At 37.8% G+C, this 18,999-nt stretch overlaps 1 protein-coding gene across 2 annotated transcripts; it reads left to right on the forward strand.

The window, feature by feature from the left end:
* Positions 1-630: 630 nt before the first annotated feature.
* asah2 (N-acylsphingosine amidohydrolase 2) lies at positions 631-18,791 on the forward strand. 2 transcript variants are annotated; one of them, XM_021324787.2, is made up of 22 exons: positions 631-663; positions 2,914-3,042; positions 3,768-3,836; positions 5,793-5,860; positions 7,795-7,938; positions 8,209-8,385; positions 8,782-8,909; positions 11,797-11,874; positions 12,537-12,657; positions 13,100-13,225; positions 13,535-13,621; positions 13,901-14,005; positions 14,589-14,670; positions 14,763-14,878; positions 15,088-15,182; positions 15,857-15,896; positions 15,981-16,079; positions 16,230-16,325; positions 16,920-17,069; positions 17,514-17,570; positions 17,689-17,777; positions 18,416-18,791. In XM_021324787.2, exons 2-22 carry the CDS (start codon positions 2,919-2,921, stop codon positions 18,645-18,647), a joined length of 2,283 nt encoding a protein of 760 aa, XP_021180462.2. In that variant the 5' UTR covers positions 631-663; positions 2,914-2,918; the 3' UTR covers positions 18,648-18,791. The 2 variants fall into 2 exon arrangements, with proteins under 2 accessions (XP_021180462.2, XP_012734549.2); XM_012879095.3 differs by lacking the exon at positions 3,768-3,836.
* Positions 18,792-18,999: the final 208 nt, after the last annotated feature.

Consider the following 18,999-nt stretch of genomic DNA (forward strand, 5'->3'; position numbering starts at 1 on the left):
AGCCTTTCCACCCCAACTAAACAGAAGGCTAGGAGACATGACAGAAGTACTGGCCATGGAGGAAATTTAATGCAAAGGAAAAGAGGAAAAACCAAACACTTTTTAACAGGCATTGCCTCAGCTCTTTAGGAAGTCTAGGTACTTTCAGAAATAGTAGTAGAACATGATCTGTTGAACCTTTGTGGTCCAATTCAGATTCCCGAGTTTTCAAATGCATTAGCTTCATCCAACCCTCCAAGGTTTATGTTATACCACTCCAACCCAAGCCTTTAATGGAGGTTTGCCTTTAATTATTGCACATTCTGGATCTAAAATTTATGTTCATATTGAAATTATATTTATTACAGACCTTTAATATTGCTGGAATTAAACCTTTACATGAGGTGGAGGATTGTTCCAGCTAAAAATGAAGTCTGAGACTCAATCAAAAGACAATCCTTTTTTTTATAACATTTATATTAGCTGTGTAGTCAGTTCTATCTGGAAGAAACTATCAATACTATGAGCAGTTTGAATCTCAGGTGGTGACCTTTGGAGTGTGTACTTGCAGATTGTGTGGAACAACCTTCAACAGGTAGATAACAGCTGAGCTGGAAGACTGTGTAAGGCACTGAATTAACAAACATACACTTTGTCTGATCCGGGCCAAATCTCCAACTGAAGGTAAGTACGATGTCTGTGACTCAAAAGATTTTCATCTTCTCTGCTTGTTTCTTCATATCAGAAATCTTCAGGTGCATGTTAGAAGATTGATTATGCAGAGTAAATAATATGTATCTCACCAGTTTTCCAATAAACATTTTGACAGAGCAGAAAGAATCAACTTTGACATACAGATCCAGTAGCATAGAAAATTATGTTTTTCCTAGACTTTAAACTTTCTTCACCAAATATTCCCAGGAAAAAAATGTTTTTAATTTTTGTTCAGATGACCACATTATGTTTATCTGCTTTGTCTTACTGAAAATATTTTGTTGATCATTTTTATTAATATAATATTATAAATTGGCTCAACTTTACCAGTTAGAAAAATAAAATATGGGTTTTATTTAATTTAAAATTTAGTAAATGCCAAAACATTAAAAATATGTATATTTTCTTGCATCATTTACTTGTCTATGAGCACAAATATCATATTTATTTTGTCTTTTGTGTAACTATGATTAAAGGAACAGTTTTGTAAAAAAAAAACTCTTCCCATTTCCAGAATAAAGAGGGAAAGTATCAAGCAGCTGCTGCTAATCAGGTGGATTGATTAAATGATCATTATCAATAGCTATGTTTACATGTGCATAATTCCTTGGTGGGATTGAAATGTGTTTGAAAAGAAAAAACTAATCTGAATCCATCATTTATATGGGCACAAAATCAATTAATCTGATCATGAAGTACGTTTAGATGCCCCAGCCTTTATGTTGAATAAAAACACTGTGACATGCACAATATCACTAAAAACCACAGAAGATATTGTACTTCCGTCTGTGCTGAAATAAGTGGAAAGGTGTTATTTTTAAAATTGTATTGAACAATCATGTACAAACATGGAAAACAAGCAACAAATACATATACAAAAAGTGCAGAAGTATTTTTCTTCTCAGAACCCAGAACGGATTCACACCATGTTCTGAGAGCAGCTAAGCTGTTAATGTACTCCCTAATTAAGATACAGGCTTAGCAACAAATGCTGTTGGTCTTCCTGCGTTACAGTATGATAGGGTGTCTGATGTACTGTCAGACATGTGTCATTCCTCATCCAATCAGATTAATTCATCATACCTATCAATCAAAGTCACACCCCTGGCAGCTCAGATGCACTGGTGGAAATGTCCCGCAATTTGCTCAAATGCAAACGGAGGATTAGACACCAACAGTGACAAGACAGGATAGAATAAAGCAGGAAAAGTAGATTTAAAAGCATGAATGATCTTTTGTAAAGCACCAGTCTTCCTAGGCGTGGAGGCCACACATTTTAGCCCAATAATAAAAATGAAATAGCTCAGTTTCAAACTTTACAGACCTCTGTTATCATGTTGCATGTTAGAATTCTTGACAAGATAACTAGAACAATACTGAACAAGTATGAAATGTTTGACAGGGTTAAAAATAGAATCATCAGCTTTTTAAAACTAATGGGACAGAACAGCTCAGGTTTGTATCTGAGCATATGAAAGAAACCCAAGACCTCTGGAACAATGTCCATGTTTGAAAGAAAACTAACAGTGTATCACCACAAACACATTGTACCACATGCAAAACACAGGACAGATGAAAGGATAATGATTTTGGCTTGTTTTGCAGCCACAGGGCTTGGGCCTCTTGCAGTCTTTGCGTTGACCACAAACTCCTCTGTAGAGTCAATTCAGTTTAATCAAATCATAAAGACAGACTTATTAAGTTATCTATCTAAGGAAACTCAACAGATCAAAATATTCTAGAGTCAGATTCTAGGCCATGTATCAGACAGCTGAAGTTTGACACTAACTGCGTCACCAGTGGGACAATGATCCCAAACACAGCACAAAACCTACAATAAAATTGCTGAAAAAGAGAAGATATAGCTGCAATAGTCCAGTCAAGATCAAACCTGAACCTGACTGAGTTTCTGTGATGGATCTACCAAGAGTTCAGCCAATGTAAGGAGGTTCAGACCCTCAGTATTCCCAATGACTGTACTGATAGTCATGAAAATATTATGACTGCATATTGATCAAAATAAATGACGATATATATATATATATATATATATATATATATATATATATATATATATATATATATATATGTGTGTGGATGTATTCTGAATTTTGTTCAGGTTATAGGCTGTTTTGTTAAATAAAATTGAATAAAACATAAATGAGATGATTGCGTAAGCAAGGCCTGGTGATAATTAAAGGGTTTCTTCTACACTGACAGGCATCATGGCAGGCAAGAGGTGTTCCAGACTTTCTGCTCTTCAGGTGGCGCTGATCGTTCTGCTCATCATCTTGACAGTCGTCTGTGTGTCACTGATTGTAGTGTTCGTTACCAGAAAAACAGACACAGGTAAACAAATGTGCTCTTAAAATATGTACAAGCAGCTTCCAGGCTGTTAAAAATAGGTTAGATATTCAGGGAGCAAAAATATATCATGTTGTTAGATTTTTCAAAGGGAAGTAGAAATATACAGTCAATCAATTAAAATATGATCAAAAAGTCAATTTGTTTAAGTAACCCCATTAACTAACATAACCACATTATATAAATTAGACTGATGTTTTAAAGCCCTTGTTTCTGTCAATAATTGTTTTTTTTTTATCTACATTTAATGAAAACGTGACATTTAAAATTTGATTACATGAAACAGATTTACGTGAATTTACATGAATCCAGATATGTGGATTTAATGATAAGAATGTTTACTACTTGCTTAAAAGCTGTTGTTTTCAAAAGGTACTTTTTATTTGACAATCTCATTGTAACCCATACTGAAAATGACTGTATATACATTACACCAATAAAACTATAAAACTAACTCTAAAAAAATTACACAGCTGAAACCAGATATCTACATATACTGAACATGAAGACACCTAACATTTTTTCTAAATGTCTGACAGTAGATCACACCAAGGTGTTTCTGTTTTAGGCTTGCTGGGGGAAAAAAATCTCAAATCCAGAATCATAAGACAGATATTTTTAAGCTGTCTTCAAATTCACATACATTTCCTCTGTATTTGGTTGAAGTTCCTATGTATGACATGGGTCAAACGCTTTTGGTATTCTTCCAGAAGATTCTCACAATAGTTGGCTGGAAGTTGGACCCGTTCCTCCCAACAGTGCTGGTGTAACAGTGACAGGTTTGCAAGCATCTTTGCACACACATACTTTTTATGCAACTATTGTGATAGTATCACTGTTTATTTTAAAGACCAATTTGTGCTTAGGCTTTAACCTGCTGGCTGATGTGTCAGGTTTTCCTCTCTATGACCCCAGATAACACAAACATAGCAATGGTTATTATGGTCACACACTTAAATCTTAGTTTCATCAAACCACAAGTCTTCAATAGTTAAAGTTTGTAAAATGCAACCTGGTTTATTATGTTGCTTTCAATAATTTAAGAATTTTAGTAATTCCTTCTTCGTCTCTGAAGAAGTGGCATTGCACTCCATGTCACTACAGGACATGGCAATTTGAATACTGACACTTAATATCAGCCAACATCTTTTCTTTAGCTCAAGTGTTGATGGTCATATTTTGCCCCAACTGAAATAAGCGGAAAAGTTCAGTCTCAGACAGTGATAAAAGAACAATGTAGCATGTTTCCATATTCGGTGTCTGTAAATATCTGGTTTGTATAATGGAAACACAGATTTGCTTTATTATTTAAACATGGAGGAGATTTTAGTTAAAAGTGAATTAAACATATTCACTTGAACACATCAAAGTAATCTTTTCAGTTGTCCTCCAGTTTATATTTTTATAAAGACAACGTGTATAATGTGATAGGTTCAAAATTTACCTCTCCAAGAAATTGGAAGTGTAGCATCACATAAATTTGCTACCTTTGGCTGAAGTATATCACTAATCTAAACTATGTCTGAGACTATCTGCATCCTATTGCCTGTGTAATCATTATGGACCTAGTGTAAACTAGTGTAACCATCAGCTAGTAACCACTGATCAGTCTCACAATCTGGGTGTAGTGATGGACTCAGACCTAAACTTTCAAAAGCATCTAAAGACAATTACAAAGTCTGCCTTCTATCACCTGAAGAACATTTCCAGGATTAAAGGACTAATGTCTCAGCAGTCTGCGCTGTCCAGGGTGTACCCCGCCTCTCGCCCATTGGCTGGAGATAGGCACCAGCACCCCTTGCGATCCCACAAGGGATAATAAACATGTTAGATAATGGATGGATGGGTGGATGGATGTCTCAGCAGGATCTCAAAAAACGAATACATTGCGTTTATCTTTAGTAGAATCGATTACTGCAAGGGTATCTTCTCAGGTCTGCCAAAAAAATCGATCAGACAGCTGCAGCTGATCCAGAACGCTGCTCCCTGCGTCCTGACTAAGACTAAGAATGTACAGAACATCACCCCAGTTCTAAAGTCCTTACATTGGCTCCCTGTATGTCAGAGAATAGACTTTAAAATACTTTTGTTAGTCTATAAATCCCTGAATGGCTTAGCACCTAAATACATCACAGACTTGTTATCAGAGTATCAACCTTCCAGACCACTAAGGTCTTCTGACTGAAATCTACTCTGCGTACCTAGAACCAGAACCAAGCACAGAGAAGCAGCATTTAGTTCTTATGCTCTGCTCATCTGGAGCAAACTCCAAAAGGACCGTAAAAGTGCTTAAACCCCAAGTTCCTTTAAATCAAGGTTAAAAATATATTTGTTTAAAGTTTCCTTTGAATGTTAATGTTATAGTTTGTAGTCCAACTTGTTGCTGCTACTATTCCACTGCAATGTGCTTTTCTCAGTTTTATTTTCTTATGTTCTGTTCATGTACAGCACTTTGACTTGTCTTGTTACTGAAATGTGCTATACAAATAAACTCGCCTTGCCTGTCCCTGAGTATAAGCAAAGTCATATTTAGATTATTGACAGAAGCAGAGAGCTTTATTTAATGCAGAACACCACCAGCTTTTTTTTAGGACTGTATGTTTAAGTTATTTATTGGTTGTCTTTTTGTCTATTTTGAAATCAAAACCTAAATGATAATATTTCAACCCATCTCCAGGATAAGGTCTTAATAAAAGCATAAATAGAGTCTTATAAATGTTTTGTCTTCCTGCCAGACCAGGGACCTTACCTGATAGGTGTTGGCCGAGCTGACTGCACAGGACCACCAGCTGAAATCCCTCTGGTCAGTACCAAAACTTTCAAGGTCCCCTGTGAGGCAGTTTTCTGTCCAAGTTCATAAAACAACAAAGAGAAAGCTTCAGAACTCCCAATTCCTTTAAGGAGTGTTTCGCTAACCACCAAGAGAGAACCACCAAGGGTTCCCTACAAAAAAGATGTTTTCTTTTTTCGTGTAGTTCCTCTTTATTCTCTGTGTCTGGTCAAGTTTGGGCTTGGTTGCTTTTGGGCAACATGAGGTTAACTTTTTGTAGTTTCATTGATGGCTTTACAAATTATAGTACATACTGTCAGACAGGTAAAAGGGAAACCGATTATTGTGCTTATTGGGGAAATTAAGAATCTGAAAGTTAATGAGAACTTAAACGAACGCTGTGATGCATACATAGTTAAGGCCCAGCAACTGTAGGAAAACAATCTCCGTCTGGCCGCTATCAATGCCCTCCGCTGGCTCTTTTGGATATTAAATAAGGCTGCCCCGGTCCTGGACCTTTTGCTGTTTCTGTGTGTATTTTGCTGCGTGTATAGTTGCTACAAAGAACCACCGTATTGGTGCTAAAATGCTATATTTTGTCAAACACTGTTATCTTTTGTGGCTGTAATTTATTCTAGTAAAACTACTGGGGACCTCTTTTGTCTATATGAGAGGCTGCATATTATTAAAAGTTGTTTTCTGCTGAGTCTCCTGTTAGATTTCAACACTGGAAGAAATACCTGCACTCTGTAAATGTAAAAACCTTTATGCAAAAATATTTATTTTTGCATAAATTAGACCTGAGCTAGTATAATCACTGCAGCAGTAACAATGGCAGATTGCCATACTTATAGTACAAAGTAATCAGGAAGTCCTGAATTTTTATTTTTTTTTAAAACCCTTAACACTCAGAACTTTCCTGTCCAATTCCAGACAACAGCAACACTGATAGAACAGCAAAGACACAGAGACTACTAGCAAAAACATGTCTGATGTTACAGTTTCATCCTTGTGTTGGGTCCTTATCTGTTAGTTATCAGCAGATTATCATTTAATCAGTGCCGGAAGGCTGTAACAGCAGTGTTTGGATGTTCCACTTAACTAAAGCAGGTATACAGGACCATAAGAGGAAAGTCCACAGAAGATTAATCTGCTTTGGAAAATAAAGCTCTAAAGTCTTCATCGGAGACAAGGTGCCTCTTTATCTGACTGGGTCTGTTGGACTGATAGCCTTTATGGTCACGCAGCAGCAGTCTTGCACAACACATCTCCTGAGTTAGCAGAAAAGAGCTGAGGACATACTGGAGTGTGTTCAACAGCAGGCGAGGTGTTGCAGTTCTGAAGAAATAAATAATTTCCCCCGTTAAAATCTAAGATCTCACATTCGAAGTGTAAAATAGGTGTCTCGGTTTATTAACGCCGTTTGTGTCCGAATCAAAACTATTACACACTCAAGGATGTGAGATTAACAACATTTTGACCCACTGAATAAGTCGAAGGATTCATTTATAGGAAAATTAAGGAACGAGAGGAAAAAAGCTGCAGCAGACACTCTCTGGGTGTCGTTCACGACCCGCTGAAAATTCCTCCAGGTTAAAACAACTTCCCCTACAGATTATTCCCCACATTAGGATCGTACCTGTCACTCGCCGGCGTGACGTTAGAACACAGCGTTCCGCCCAGCAGGTGCTGAGCCCATGTAGACGGGGGCAAGTAATTTTTTTTGTTCTAAGCTTGCCCAATCCCCAAGTGTCAACCATCAGTTGCCTGCTGGTCTATGAGGGAACACAGACTAAGATCAAGCTCCTCTTCCTCTATGTTCACACAGAAGTGTTTATCACTGGTGTCCTTTTAATTTTTTAAGGAGGGAGGCTTGAACTGTAACACAGCAACGCTTAGCGTTAATCTTCTGTTAACGTGGTGATATGAACATCTCCTGCCCCAACACGTTCTCCTGTGCATTTCAGATGGGTTATGCAAACCCTCAGCAGACAGCTGCAGGAATACACACACGTCTGTTCAGTAGAGCTTTCATCATCGACGACGGGAGTCGGAGAGTTGTGTTCGTCACTGCAGATGTGGGCATGATTTCTCAGAGGCTACGGCTGGAGGTGAACACACACACACACACACACACACACACACACACACACACACACACACACACACATCTACTATGCTACGAGAGATAAATGATGGAGCATCGGTCCTCCTTGCACAGCTTGTGCGATCAACGTCCCAGTACTGTGCACACTATTATCATTACTTGTCATTTGTATGTCTTAGTCAAAATTTCTCTTCTGGTGCTGTAGCACAACAATTTGTGTGACATCACAACTGATGACAATAATTGTAGTTCCTGCACAACTCCGTGTTTTTAGGTTCTACAGGCGCTGAAGGAGAAGTATGGGGACTTGTACAGACAGGATAATGTGGTTCTGAGTGGGACACACACCCACTGCGGACCGGCGGGATACTTCCAGTACACACTTTTCATGCTCACCAGTAAGGGATACATTAAAGCGTCCATGGAGCCACTGGTCAACGGCATCGTGAAGGTTTGTCTCTGTGTGCACTAGAGAGGTGTGGTCCCCGACTGATTCTGGTCGGGGTCGTATGATATAGAGTGGTGCCTTTGATGAGCAGCTTTCTGATCAGACACTCATAAAGATTATGTTTGGAAGATAGTTGGTATTTGACTCAAAGCAGCTGTTTGGTGACATCTAGTGGACGTTGTGTGAAACTGCACAAGTTAAAGCAAAAAAATAAACTTTTGAGACAACCTGAAATATTGTTGCTCTGCTTTTAAAGCATTGTTTGACTTGTAGGATAAAGATATGTTGAAAGAAAATAAACTTTTAATTTCATGATGTTTTATAATGACCATTTCTCTGTAAAGTCAGGAAAAAACATTTCCGCTATAAGCTCATGAAGGACTTTCATTTTTATTTCAGAGCATTGACATAGCCCACAGTAACATGAAACAGGGAAGGATTTACAGGCACAGAGGAGAGCTAGGCGACAGCAGTCTGAACAGAAGTCCTCACTCCTACCTGAACAACCCAGAGAAGGAAAGGCAAAGGTATGAATGGATGCAGATTAAAAAAAAAAACAAGTTGGACATTTTTGTTTTCTTCCTTTTCTCGCCTGCTTTGGTGTCCTCATTTACGATATCTTGCGTTATTATGATGAAGCTCATGTAAACTTGTAGTTGCTGATGGAGTCATTGGTCAGCACAATAGGATCAAGTGTAAATCTGTCAGCATGTGGGAAACCTACAGAACCCTAGAGCAGGTTGTGTATCCAGATAAACGATGCTACACTTGAAAACAGCTCCCCAAAACCAGTTCAAGTTCTCTTAGTGTTACCTTCTGTATTTATTCAAAGCATTTCAAAAAAATCAACTATTGCATCTGAAAACCTTAAGGTTTTCAGACTTTATCACGTTTAAAAAAAAATTGCCGACTCCAAAAGATTTGAGACCAAGAACACATTGCTGTTGTGTGAATGTGATATATGCAAAAACAAATTTCAGTCATCACATCCAAAGATGTATGGCTGCCATTTGCTGTTCCATAACGTGAAGCATTGCCTCTTCTGAAAAAGGCTGTCCCCACCGGACGTCCAGTAATCTGTCTTGTCTCGATGCACTTCTGTGTAGCACTTCCTAAATGTGCTAATGGTGACTACTGAGGTTCTTATAACGAGATGTTTGAAGGAGTAAATATTGATTAAAATATGTGTTATTGTTATAAACAGAGCTCTCAGGAGCATAGTAGCTAAGCAACTACAGAAATCATGTCAATGCAGATATTATAAATACAGTTTTATGAATGCAAACAATGTTCTAAATCTTCTCTCTCTGAATGCACTTGCACAGCTTGGCATACAGAGAAAATAAGGAAGCAAAACACACACAATTATTTGGATTAAACGTGCATGCGTGGGCAATTACATCCATCCATCCATCCATCCATCCATCCATCCATCCATCCATCCATCCATCCATCCATCCATCCATCCATCCATCCATCCATCCATCCGTGAGACCATTGTCTTCCATTTATCCACAATCAGGTTGCAGGGTCAACATTTCCATGAGGGAACCACAGACATCCCTCTCCGCAACCACCCCCTCTAGCTCATTTTGGGGGATCCCAAGGCTTTTCATGGCCAGATGGGATATATATTCCCTTCAGCGAGTTCTGGGTCTTCCCTGGAGTCTCCTTTGAGTGGGATGTGCCTGGAAAGCCTCCAAAGGAAGACTCCCTGAAGGCACCTTTAACAGATGCCCCAAACCACTTCAATTGAGTCCTTTCAGTGTAACCACGTGGTAGTTTATTGAATATTAAACTATCACAAACTATTATAAGTACTGAAGTGCATGTAACAATCACAGCATATTAAAAAATGCTAAAGATTTGCTATTAGTAGCAAGTTCTCTACCCTACGGCTAATTTCTCAGGAAAATCACATTCATTGCTATGGATTGGCATTGTTGCCATAACATAACTACAACATGGTTTTTAAATACTTACAGGCGTTGTCATCTGATTTTGTTAAAAGGATAGAATGGGGGGGGGGGTAGTGATTTTGAAAAAATATATAACTTAAACCTCTTCTATAAACATGAAAGTCCCCTCATAAAAGAGAAAAAAAATCCGAAAAACAAATATTCTGTGTCATGTGTACATCGACCTCCAACAGCTAATTAAACAATTTATAATTTTCATACACGGTGACCCAGAGTGTTAGGACACTAGATTTTAATCCTTTGTAAAAACGTGTTTTGTTGGCAGTTTTTGCTGTCTGCTGGTTTTTTTCACCTCTTTACAGGGTTTGAAGCTAGAGATTATATAGTTAGTTTTAAATGCGTCCACAGAATGTTACATGTACAAGGAGTGAAGATATTTATCGTATCACTCCTGCATGTGTCATGTCACAACATTTCTCTGCAGATTCACATGCTTTGACTGACCAAATGCCTGAATACACAATTCTGCATGTATGATAGAGACAAAGCACTGTTCTAAAAATTAAAAAGCAGATTTTTTTTCAGAATCTTATCTCTCTTTCTTACCTTTCAAAGACATTTGATCTCTCTTCATTAAGATGACAAAACTATTGCTGCACTTGCTCCATTGTTTAAGTTCCCAATACTTACAGGCATACACTTACTGTACTCTGGTGGAAGGAAATCTGCCTCTCACTTTAAGTTCTGATTCATAAATTTAACACAGTAACTGAACTAATGCAGCCAAACCGATAGGCCAGAGCTGTTTGTTGCACAGCCAATAGAGTTTAATTAAGTTGGATCTCTCCGCGAACTGCTGTGGTGGAAACAAAAGAAAGAACTCCCCAGGACCCTTAAAAGTCCTGATTCTAAAGATGTGACTGGCATATGTTCCGTGTTTGTAAGGGTCTCTGCTCGGCTAACCAATGTCACAGATGCAGAAGGGTCCCAGTATTTGTTCACTGTCCCAGTAAGGCTTTGAAAGTCGGGAAGGTGTTTTAGAGAATACGGTGTGCTTTTTAGTGGAGAAAAATGCCGTTATCACACAGAAACCGACTTTCTTCTCCGGGCAAACTCATGGGTTTTTCCTTTTATCTGTTTGTTTCACAATGCTTTAGCTTTTGAGTTTGCTCTACTTGATGTTGAGTATTTTTTTCTTGCAAGGGCTCAGAAATACTTTTTATTTATTTTTTTAAACTTATCAAATTGATCATTAGGAGGTTCTATTTATTCTTAGCACAAGTTGCTTTAAATCACCGGAGCAAACCCAGGATATGTTGAACCCGCAGAGCAATACAGAACGCTGGTTTTATTGCTCTCTATCAGTACCACTAGAGAGATCTGTCCAAATAGGAGAGTGGCCCAACTTTGCTTTATATTCATGATGTGCTGATTTAATCAACTGTTGAAGACATCTGTGGACATTATTAATGCTTGCTGCTATTAATCTTTTCAGGTATAAGTCGAACACAGACAAACAGGTATTGGTGCTGAAGTTCACAGATCTGGATGGCAATGGGATGGGTATGATCAGGTAAAGATATTTTTTTAAAAATTTAGAAGAACAAATACATAAGTTTGGATTTTTTTCTGGGAAAATTTCTTCATTCTTCTTGAAACCTAATATTAACGTGTCTAAATTTTTCATGAGCCAACTGTTTTTGGATAATCTATTAGGGTTATTGCGGGGTTATTCTGTTCAATACAACAAATCAGAACCATAACCTATGCAAATTGTATGTTAATTAGTACCTGTTTCTTTTTAAATCCATCACATATTAGTATCCAGCCTGTATCTGTGAATATATTTTAAGTCCTGCATTAGTGTCATTCACAAATATGCATTAAACAAATGCAGCAGATTTCCAAAGTTATCAGTTGGGATGTAATTTCCCACTCTATCATCCAGTTTATGCAGAACTAAAAACTGTAAAAGTGGATCCTAACCACTCTTTAGTTTTAATATTTCACTAATGTTTTGCCATCAAGTTTTACATTTCAAAAAAGATCAATATATTCTTATCTTTTTTCTTTTTAAAAAAAACAAATCTGTTAGATTTTCTTTGGTGAATGTTTCTCCAATGTCTCAAACAACATTTTACTCCCATTATCTTACAGTTTGCGTAAAATATTTTAAAGGTGGAATTTTGAACTTTGATAACATTTAATAGTAATATCATGCTTCCATGTTGACAGCTGGTTTGCTGTGCATGCTGTCAGCATGAACTACACCAATCGCATGGTGAGCAGTGACAACATGGGTTATGCCTCATACCTGCTGGAGAAGGACAAGAACCCTGGAGAGCTACCTGGACAGGTACAAGAAGGAAACTTCACTTTGTCACAATAAAGCTTTTTATTGACTTAAATCAGATGCAATTTAATGTTTGGATTGTACACTCAAAGACAAGCTCTAATCTGGTTATCCTCAGTGTTGTAAATCGATAGCCACCTAAGTTTTCAAATTTCTTAACTCTGTATGTAAATACACAAATTTCTGACCTTTTTCAGCCTTTTGTCACCACAAGTTTACCGAGGTTGTGTGAATGTGGCCTATTATCTGTCCCTAAATCAAGATTAAAAGTACCAGAGCAGTTTCAGATGCAGTCCCATGGCTACATGAGTCCACTACATCTTATCTATGTTTACTTGATATTTTGATTGATTTTATTTTAAGCCAAAATATTATGTTCTTGTGATTTTAAAGTGACTTTGCTCTGAAACGCCCAATGATTGTATCACCTTTTTGTATTTTTCAGGGAAGTTTTGTGGCTGGTTTCTCCTCCAGTAACCTTGGCGACGTCACTCCAAACACCAGAGGTCCTTATTGTGTGAACACGGGGCTGCCCTGTGACTATCTCAACAGTTCTTGTCCTGTCGGAGGGGTGAGAAAAATCACACACACACACACCATATATTAATGCACAATCATTATTGGCATCATCAGGGGGAGCACATCATGCTTTTAAATCCTTCCTTTCCACATTTACAGTAAATGTAAAATTTCAAACTGCTGTGCTTTGATCTGAAATCCACATTTCAGATCAAAGCACTGGTTTCAGATTCAGGACTTGAATTGTCTCGTTTCTGAAAAGTGCTATATAAATAAACAACAAAATATATTAAAAGGCAAAAAAGTGTGAATTTTGCATATGTACCCTTTAAGAGATGAACAGTGAGTGTGTCTCTTTCAGACTAAAATGTGTCAGGCGTTTGGGCCAGGAGATGACATGTTCGACAGCACAAGGATCATTGGACACAACATCTACCTGAAGGCCAAGGTATGCATCTGAGGAAGAGAACATTTGAGGATCACAGAAAAACTAAAAATATGTAAATTTAATTAAAAAAAAAAGTAAAACAGCAGTTTTGGACTGCATGTCTTGGATTTTATGAATCCTGGTTTGTAACATATTATATCATGTCTTCATGTCATATACTACTTACTTTTATAATGTGTTTTTATGGTTGCAGAAGTTCACAGTCAGAGAAAATATGTGCTGTACATTATTGTTTTCCTTGGGGGTAAAAGTCTGTCGGTGTGCTGCTGCCCCCTGCAGGAACTGTATGCCAATGCATCTGAAGAAGTCACTGGTCCAATTCAGTCTGCTCACCAGTGGGTCAACATGACCGATGTGACTGTTAAGATCAACGACACGCACACAGTGAGAAAGCACACTTTTATTTAGAATTATCCTGACAATTAAAAAAGTCCACAATGTGAGGCATTCATTGGAAATTTAACAATGTTGTACATGGGCAAAAATGTTACAACTCAAGCATCCTTGTCCTACAAGCATCCTTGTCCGTCTTGCAAAATGCTTTTATGGTACAGATGTTTTTTGTAGAGTTTAACAGCTAAGAACTTAAGAGTTAAGTATGTATAATCTTAAAATCTGAAGATATTCTGTTAAAGAAACTGGAGACAGCTCTTTATTTTTGGGTGATAGTAACAAACTTTGAATATGATCCGTCTGGAGTCTTAATGATCACGTGACTCATTTTACATACTTCTACATACAACTGTTTAACATTTTGTCAGCTCTTGCAGTATTTCTCTCTCTCTCTCTCTCTCTCTCTCTCTCTATATATATATATATATATATATATATATATATATATATATATATATATATATATATATATATATATATATATATATATATATATATATATATATATATATACATTTATATGTGTGTGTGTGTGTGTGTGTGTGTGTGTGTGTGTGTGTGTGTGTGTGTGTAGGTCAGTACATGTAAACCAGCTCTGGGTCACAGCTTTGGAGCAGGCACAATAGATGGGGGAGGAGACTTGAATTTCACTCAAGGTGATTATATTGCCATCTTACTGTTATTTCAAAGTCACTCTCATATGTTGCTCTTTCAGTCATGAAGCCTGTGTCTCTCATTGTGTGTGAAGGCGCTGTGGAAGGAGACCCATTCTGGGATGGGATCAGGGATACTCTGCTAGGCCCACCGTCAAATCAGACAAAGGAGTGTCATCACCCAAAACCGATCCTGCTGAGCACCGGCGAGGTGAGGCACGGCAGAAATAAGACATAAACCATGCTGATTTTTTTATTGGTATTTGCAATAGATAACCATACAGAGGATAAAAAAAGACAGATTCTGTAACTGTCATTTTTAACCTGTTGCGTATGTGAATGCTTCGCCCTCTGATTACAATGAAGACTGTCAGTGTGAGTTTTGATCTTTTCTGAGCATTTTGTCTTTGTGCTCTACAGATGAACTGGCCTCTGCCTTGGCATCCTCAGATTGTGGATGTTCAGATCATCACCATTGGATCTGTTGCTGTCATTGCTGTCCCTGGAGAAATGACGTAACAATATTTTACCTACAGTCTCACCAACAACAACAACGAAGCCTGACAATAACCTGACTTTGATGGAATCACTATTATGTTAGCATTTTCTATAACCCAGTTATTTTGTTGGCAGCCCAAGGAAAGGAGCCAGAGATTTTAGTTCCCAGAAGCCAAAGTCTAATTTATTTTTGGCTACATAAAGTTGTACAGCGTGAGGATCTATCCACAGAATGAGCATTGCCATCAGAACAAAATACATATTTATCTTCTTGGAGGAACGTGTCCCGTACCGTAGGCTGGATTTACGCAGCGCGATATAATTGGTCCTTCTGCACACATTAATTCAGGGGAATATACTAGAAAGTGTATGAGTGTTGGGTGGCAGGCCTGTATGTAAACCTACAGATAGGAGAGGGAAGACCTTGAGGATAGATTCCTGCTGTTTCGCAGCTCTGAGAAGATTGTGAGGGCAAAGAGAATTTTGTGTTGAATTCAAAGGAAGTTTCTATTAAGCATTATGAAACACATTAAATGAATTCTACCCCAGATCAACCTGTATACATCTAATATCAACTGAAACACAGTTAATAACTATTCAGTACATGTCTGATACAACTTTAAACACAAATGATCAGAAAAGATTCCATTTCTAACACTTGCTATCTGTGTTTCTGTGGGTATTTCCGCAGCACCATGTCAGGGAGAAGGCTTCGGGAAGCTGTCAAAGAGGTGAGGTGCATCAGTGACGTAAATATTGTGCAGCACATTAAGTGGCACTACTCTGAAGTCTTACCTTGTGTTGTTGCCAATCAGGAGTTGGAGTCTGTGGATACCTTCAGTAACACAGAAGTGGTGATAGCCGGACTTAGCAACGTCTACACTCATTATATAACCACCTACGAGGAGTACCAGGTACTGAGACACAAAATCCTCTGATAGTTTACATAGAACCTTATTAAATTACACTAAAAATGTTGAAGTGAATTAATTTATGAGTATTTTTCTAGTTACTTTCTGGGTGTGGCTTGAATGACCCAACAAATTTACCCCGGTTTGTTTCAGGTGCAGCGGTATGAAGGAGCATCCACCATCTATGGCCCTCACACACTGACTGCTTATCTGTCCAAGTACCGCCAACTAGCCAAAGCCATCGCCCAGGTGTGACCAGGCAAAGCATGAGTTCAATACGACACAATGGATTAATGTCATTTATCACACAGGAAGATTTATCTTCATTGTTAGTTGATTCTAAGTGTGTTATTGAAAAATGTTCTGCTTAATGTTACACTTAGAAGGACAGTACTTTATAGACTGATGGAAGGAAGCATCAGAAGCAGAGGGCCCAGATAAAGTTAGTACATAAACTTTAGTTTTAAATATAAGAAAACCAAAGGTGTAAACTGCATGTTAAGGAATTCTAAGCCCGAATAAAATGGCAAGAATTGAAGGACGGCTAAAAACTAAAGCAAGAGGTAGCTTGGAAAGCAGAAAGAGAAAAGCATGTGCACAGGTTTTCTGGTGGGTTTTTAATGTCTAAGGTTTAACAAATAGAATTTTGTGTTGTTGTTTTTTTGTCATTGTTAAAGAAAGTTCTGAAAAAAGCAGGACTGGAAACATCTATATTTCCTTGTCTGATGTGTAAAACCTTAGCAATGAATATTGAAAAAAACTAACAAAATATATATTTTTTAAAAATCCATGATGTTTCTAACAGTGATATAGTACTGATGTTTTTTGTTTTGGTGTTTTCAGGACAGAGTGTCAGAGCTGCCTGTCGGTCCTGAGCCTCCCTTCTTTACAAAAAACCTCTTTAATCTAATGGGCGCAGCAGCAGTGGACAGAAAACCTATTAATACTAGCTTTGGAGATGTTCTGGAGCAGGTTCTTCCCCTCTATAGACAGGTAGGAGGACCCCACTCACACCTGATAGGTCTCCTTCAAGGCTTCACCTTTTAGACCTGAAGCTGCTCCTGTTTCTTCACACTTGATATGCTGTTAACATGCATATGTAGATTTAATAACAATTTATTATTGGCTTCATTAAATCATCAACTCCTTAACTACTTTAGCATAAATTATTCAGCAACTCAAATGTTTAATTTCTGAGCTTCTAACTCTTGTAAGTAAAGCTTGTTTTAATTTGAAAGTGAAACAAATAATGCTTAAGAAACCCCCAGAAATGTTTAGCTTTAGCTAAAAATGATCGATAAGATGAACAAAGAAATTTGCCAACATGGGACCCAGAAGACTGTTTATTATCCTAAAGTTAAATCTACATGTAAACAGATTACATACACTGTTGTTTTTATGTAAAATTGTAAACAAAACAATTTATTTATTTTGTAGGGCGATGTCGTCTCAGTCACATTCGTAGCAGGAAATCCTCGACATTCAGGAGATATTGTAAGGAGAGAGTTTTCATGTATCTATTTTTTTTTATACCCTGTTGGTTTTTACTCATTTGGATTGTTGTAAAATTCTGTTTCATCCTTGCTGACCTACCTGTTTTCCTTCGTTGTAGAGTGATAAAACATTCGTCACAGTGGAGATTTATGAAAACAGAACAGAAACCTGGAAGGTTGTTTACAATGATGCATCATGGGAGACCAGGTTGGTTAACCTGCAAATTCTGTGGTGAACAAAGAGATAAAAACTATGTGATTAACATAATTTTTAGACAAAAGCCCACTCACCATAATGTATGCACTACACTCCTTAGGGGGGAGATTTGATCACAGATTATTTTATTCCTCAGGTTCTGTGGGTATTTTTCTCGTAATCTGATTTCTGAGCTGTTTAGCTTTTTTTTGTTCATACATCTACGTGACATTTTAAATGTGATCCCGATGCACATGACTAGCTGAGATGTTAAGAACTGTGTAATTTTCCTGCCATGCCACTAGAAGGCGGTGCGTTCTTAAAAAGGCACCACAACTAAGGCGTATCGCGCATTGTGCTGGTGCTACGGCATAAACACACGTGTTTTTTTTTTTCCCTGTCTACATGACAAAAGAGACCAGGGTGTTTTTAAAATGCAACATTTTGGAACCCGTTTTCAAATTGTGCTGTTTTCAGAGAAGACACTCCGTTGCGATGTACATGCACAGGAGAAAGGCAACAAAACCTTAATGTTTTCACAGAAAAACTTTGTTACGTAAACATGGCCTAAGACAAGAACCTACTGGTCTTGTTGCCTAAGTTTTTACAAACCTTGAGGCAAAACTTAACCCCAGTTGTAATTTCTACAGGTTTCACTGGCTGAAGGGTCCGGGTCGACAGAATAATGCCACAGTTGAATGGCACATCCCCCCCTCAGCTCCCGTTGGCTCCTACAGGATCCGACACTTTGGACATTACAAAGAGCTGAAAGACCTGAGACCCATCATCAAACCATATGAAGGCTCATCAGATGTCTTCACAGTCATGTCCAGCTACTATTATCACTCACAGAACTTACCTGTCCACGACCACAATTCCTGATCACAGAAGAGCAGATTAGCTCAAAGAACTTCTACCAAAGTGTAAGATTTGTTCCATTAGGACTTCAGAAAATGTCAATCTGGATTTAAAGAATGAGCCACAACAAAATTGAAAACTGTAAATTCTGCAAAAGTATGTTTCTATGTAATAGAGTTTCACGCATAAATAAATTGCTTTGCATTTTGGTGTTTTGCCTTTGATCTTAAGTCTTTTCTGTAGTATTTCCATACAAATATCCCACATCTCATGTGTCCTATTTCTTCTCAGCAGCGTTTTGGGCCTCCCATGTGTATGTTTTCTTGTCTCTTTTGAGACTATTTTGTCTCAGCACATGTTCTTCCTGTTTCTTGTC

This window comes from Fundulus heteroclitus, chromosome 10 (assembly GCF_011125445.2).
Source record: "Fundulus heteroclitus isolate FHET01 chromosome 10, MU-UCD_Fhet_4.1, whole genome shotgun sequence".
In the NCBI taxonomy this organism is placed as follows: domain Eukaryota; kingdom Metazoa; phylum Chordata; class Actinopteri; order Cyprinodontiformes; family Fundulidae; genus Fundulus; species Fundulus heteroclitus.

What these genes read in the sequence shown, in the direction of transcription:
- asah2 (XM_021324787.2), top strand. Translation starts at nt 2,919, where the DNA reads ATGGCAGGCAAGAGGTGTTCCAGACTTTCTGCTCTTCAGGTGGCGCTG. An exon ending in CTCAGAGGCTACGGCTGGAG is followed by an intron (nt 7,939 to 8,208) that starts GTGAACACACAC and finishes CCGTGTTTTTAG; the next exon opens with GTTCTACAGGCGCTGAAGGA. An exon ending in TGGTCAACGGCATCGTGAAG is followed by an intron (nt 8,386 to 8,781) that starts GTTTGTCTCTGT and finishes TTTTTATTTCAG; the next exon opens with AGCATTGACATAGCCCACAG.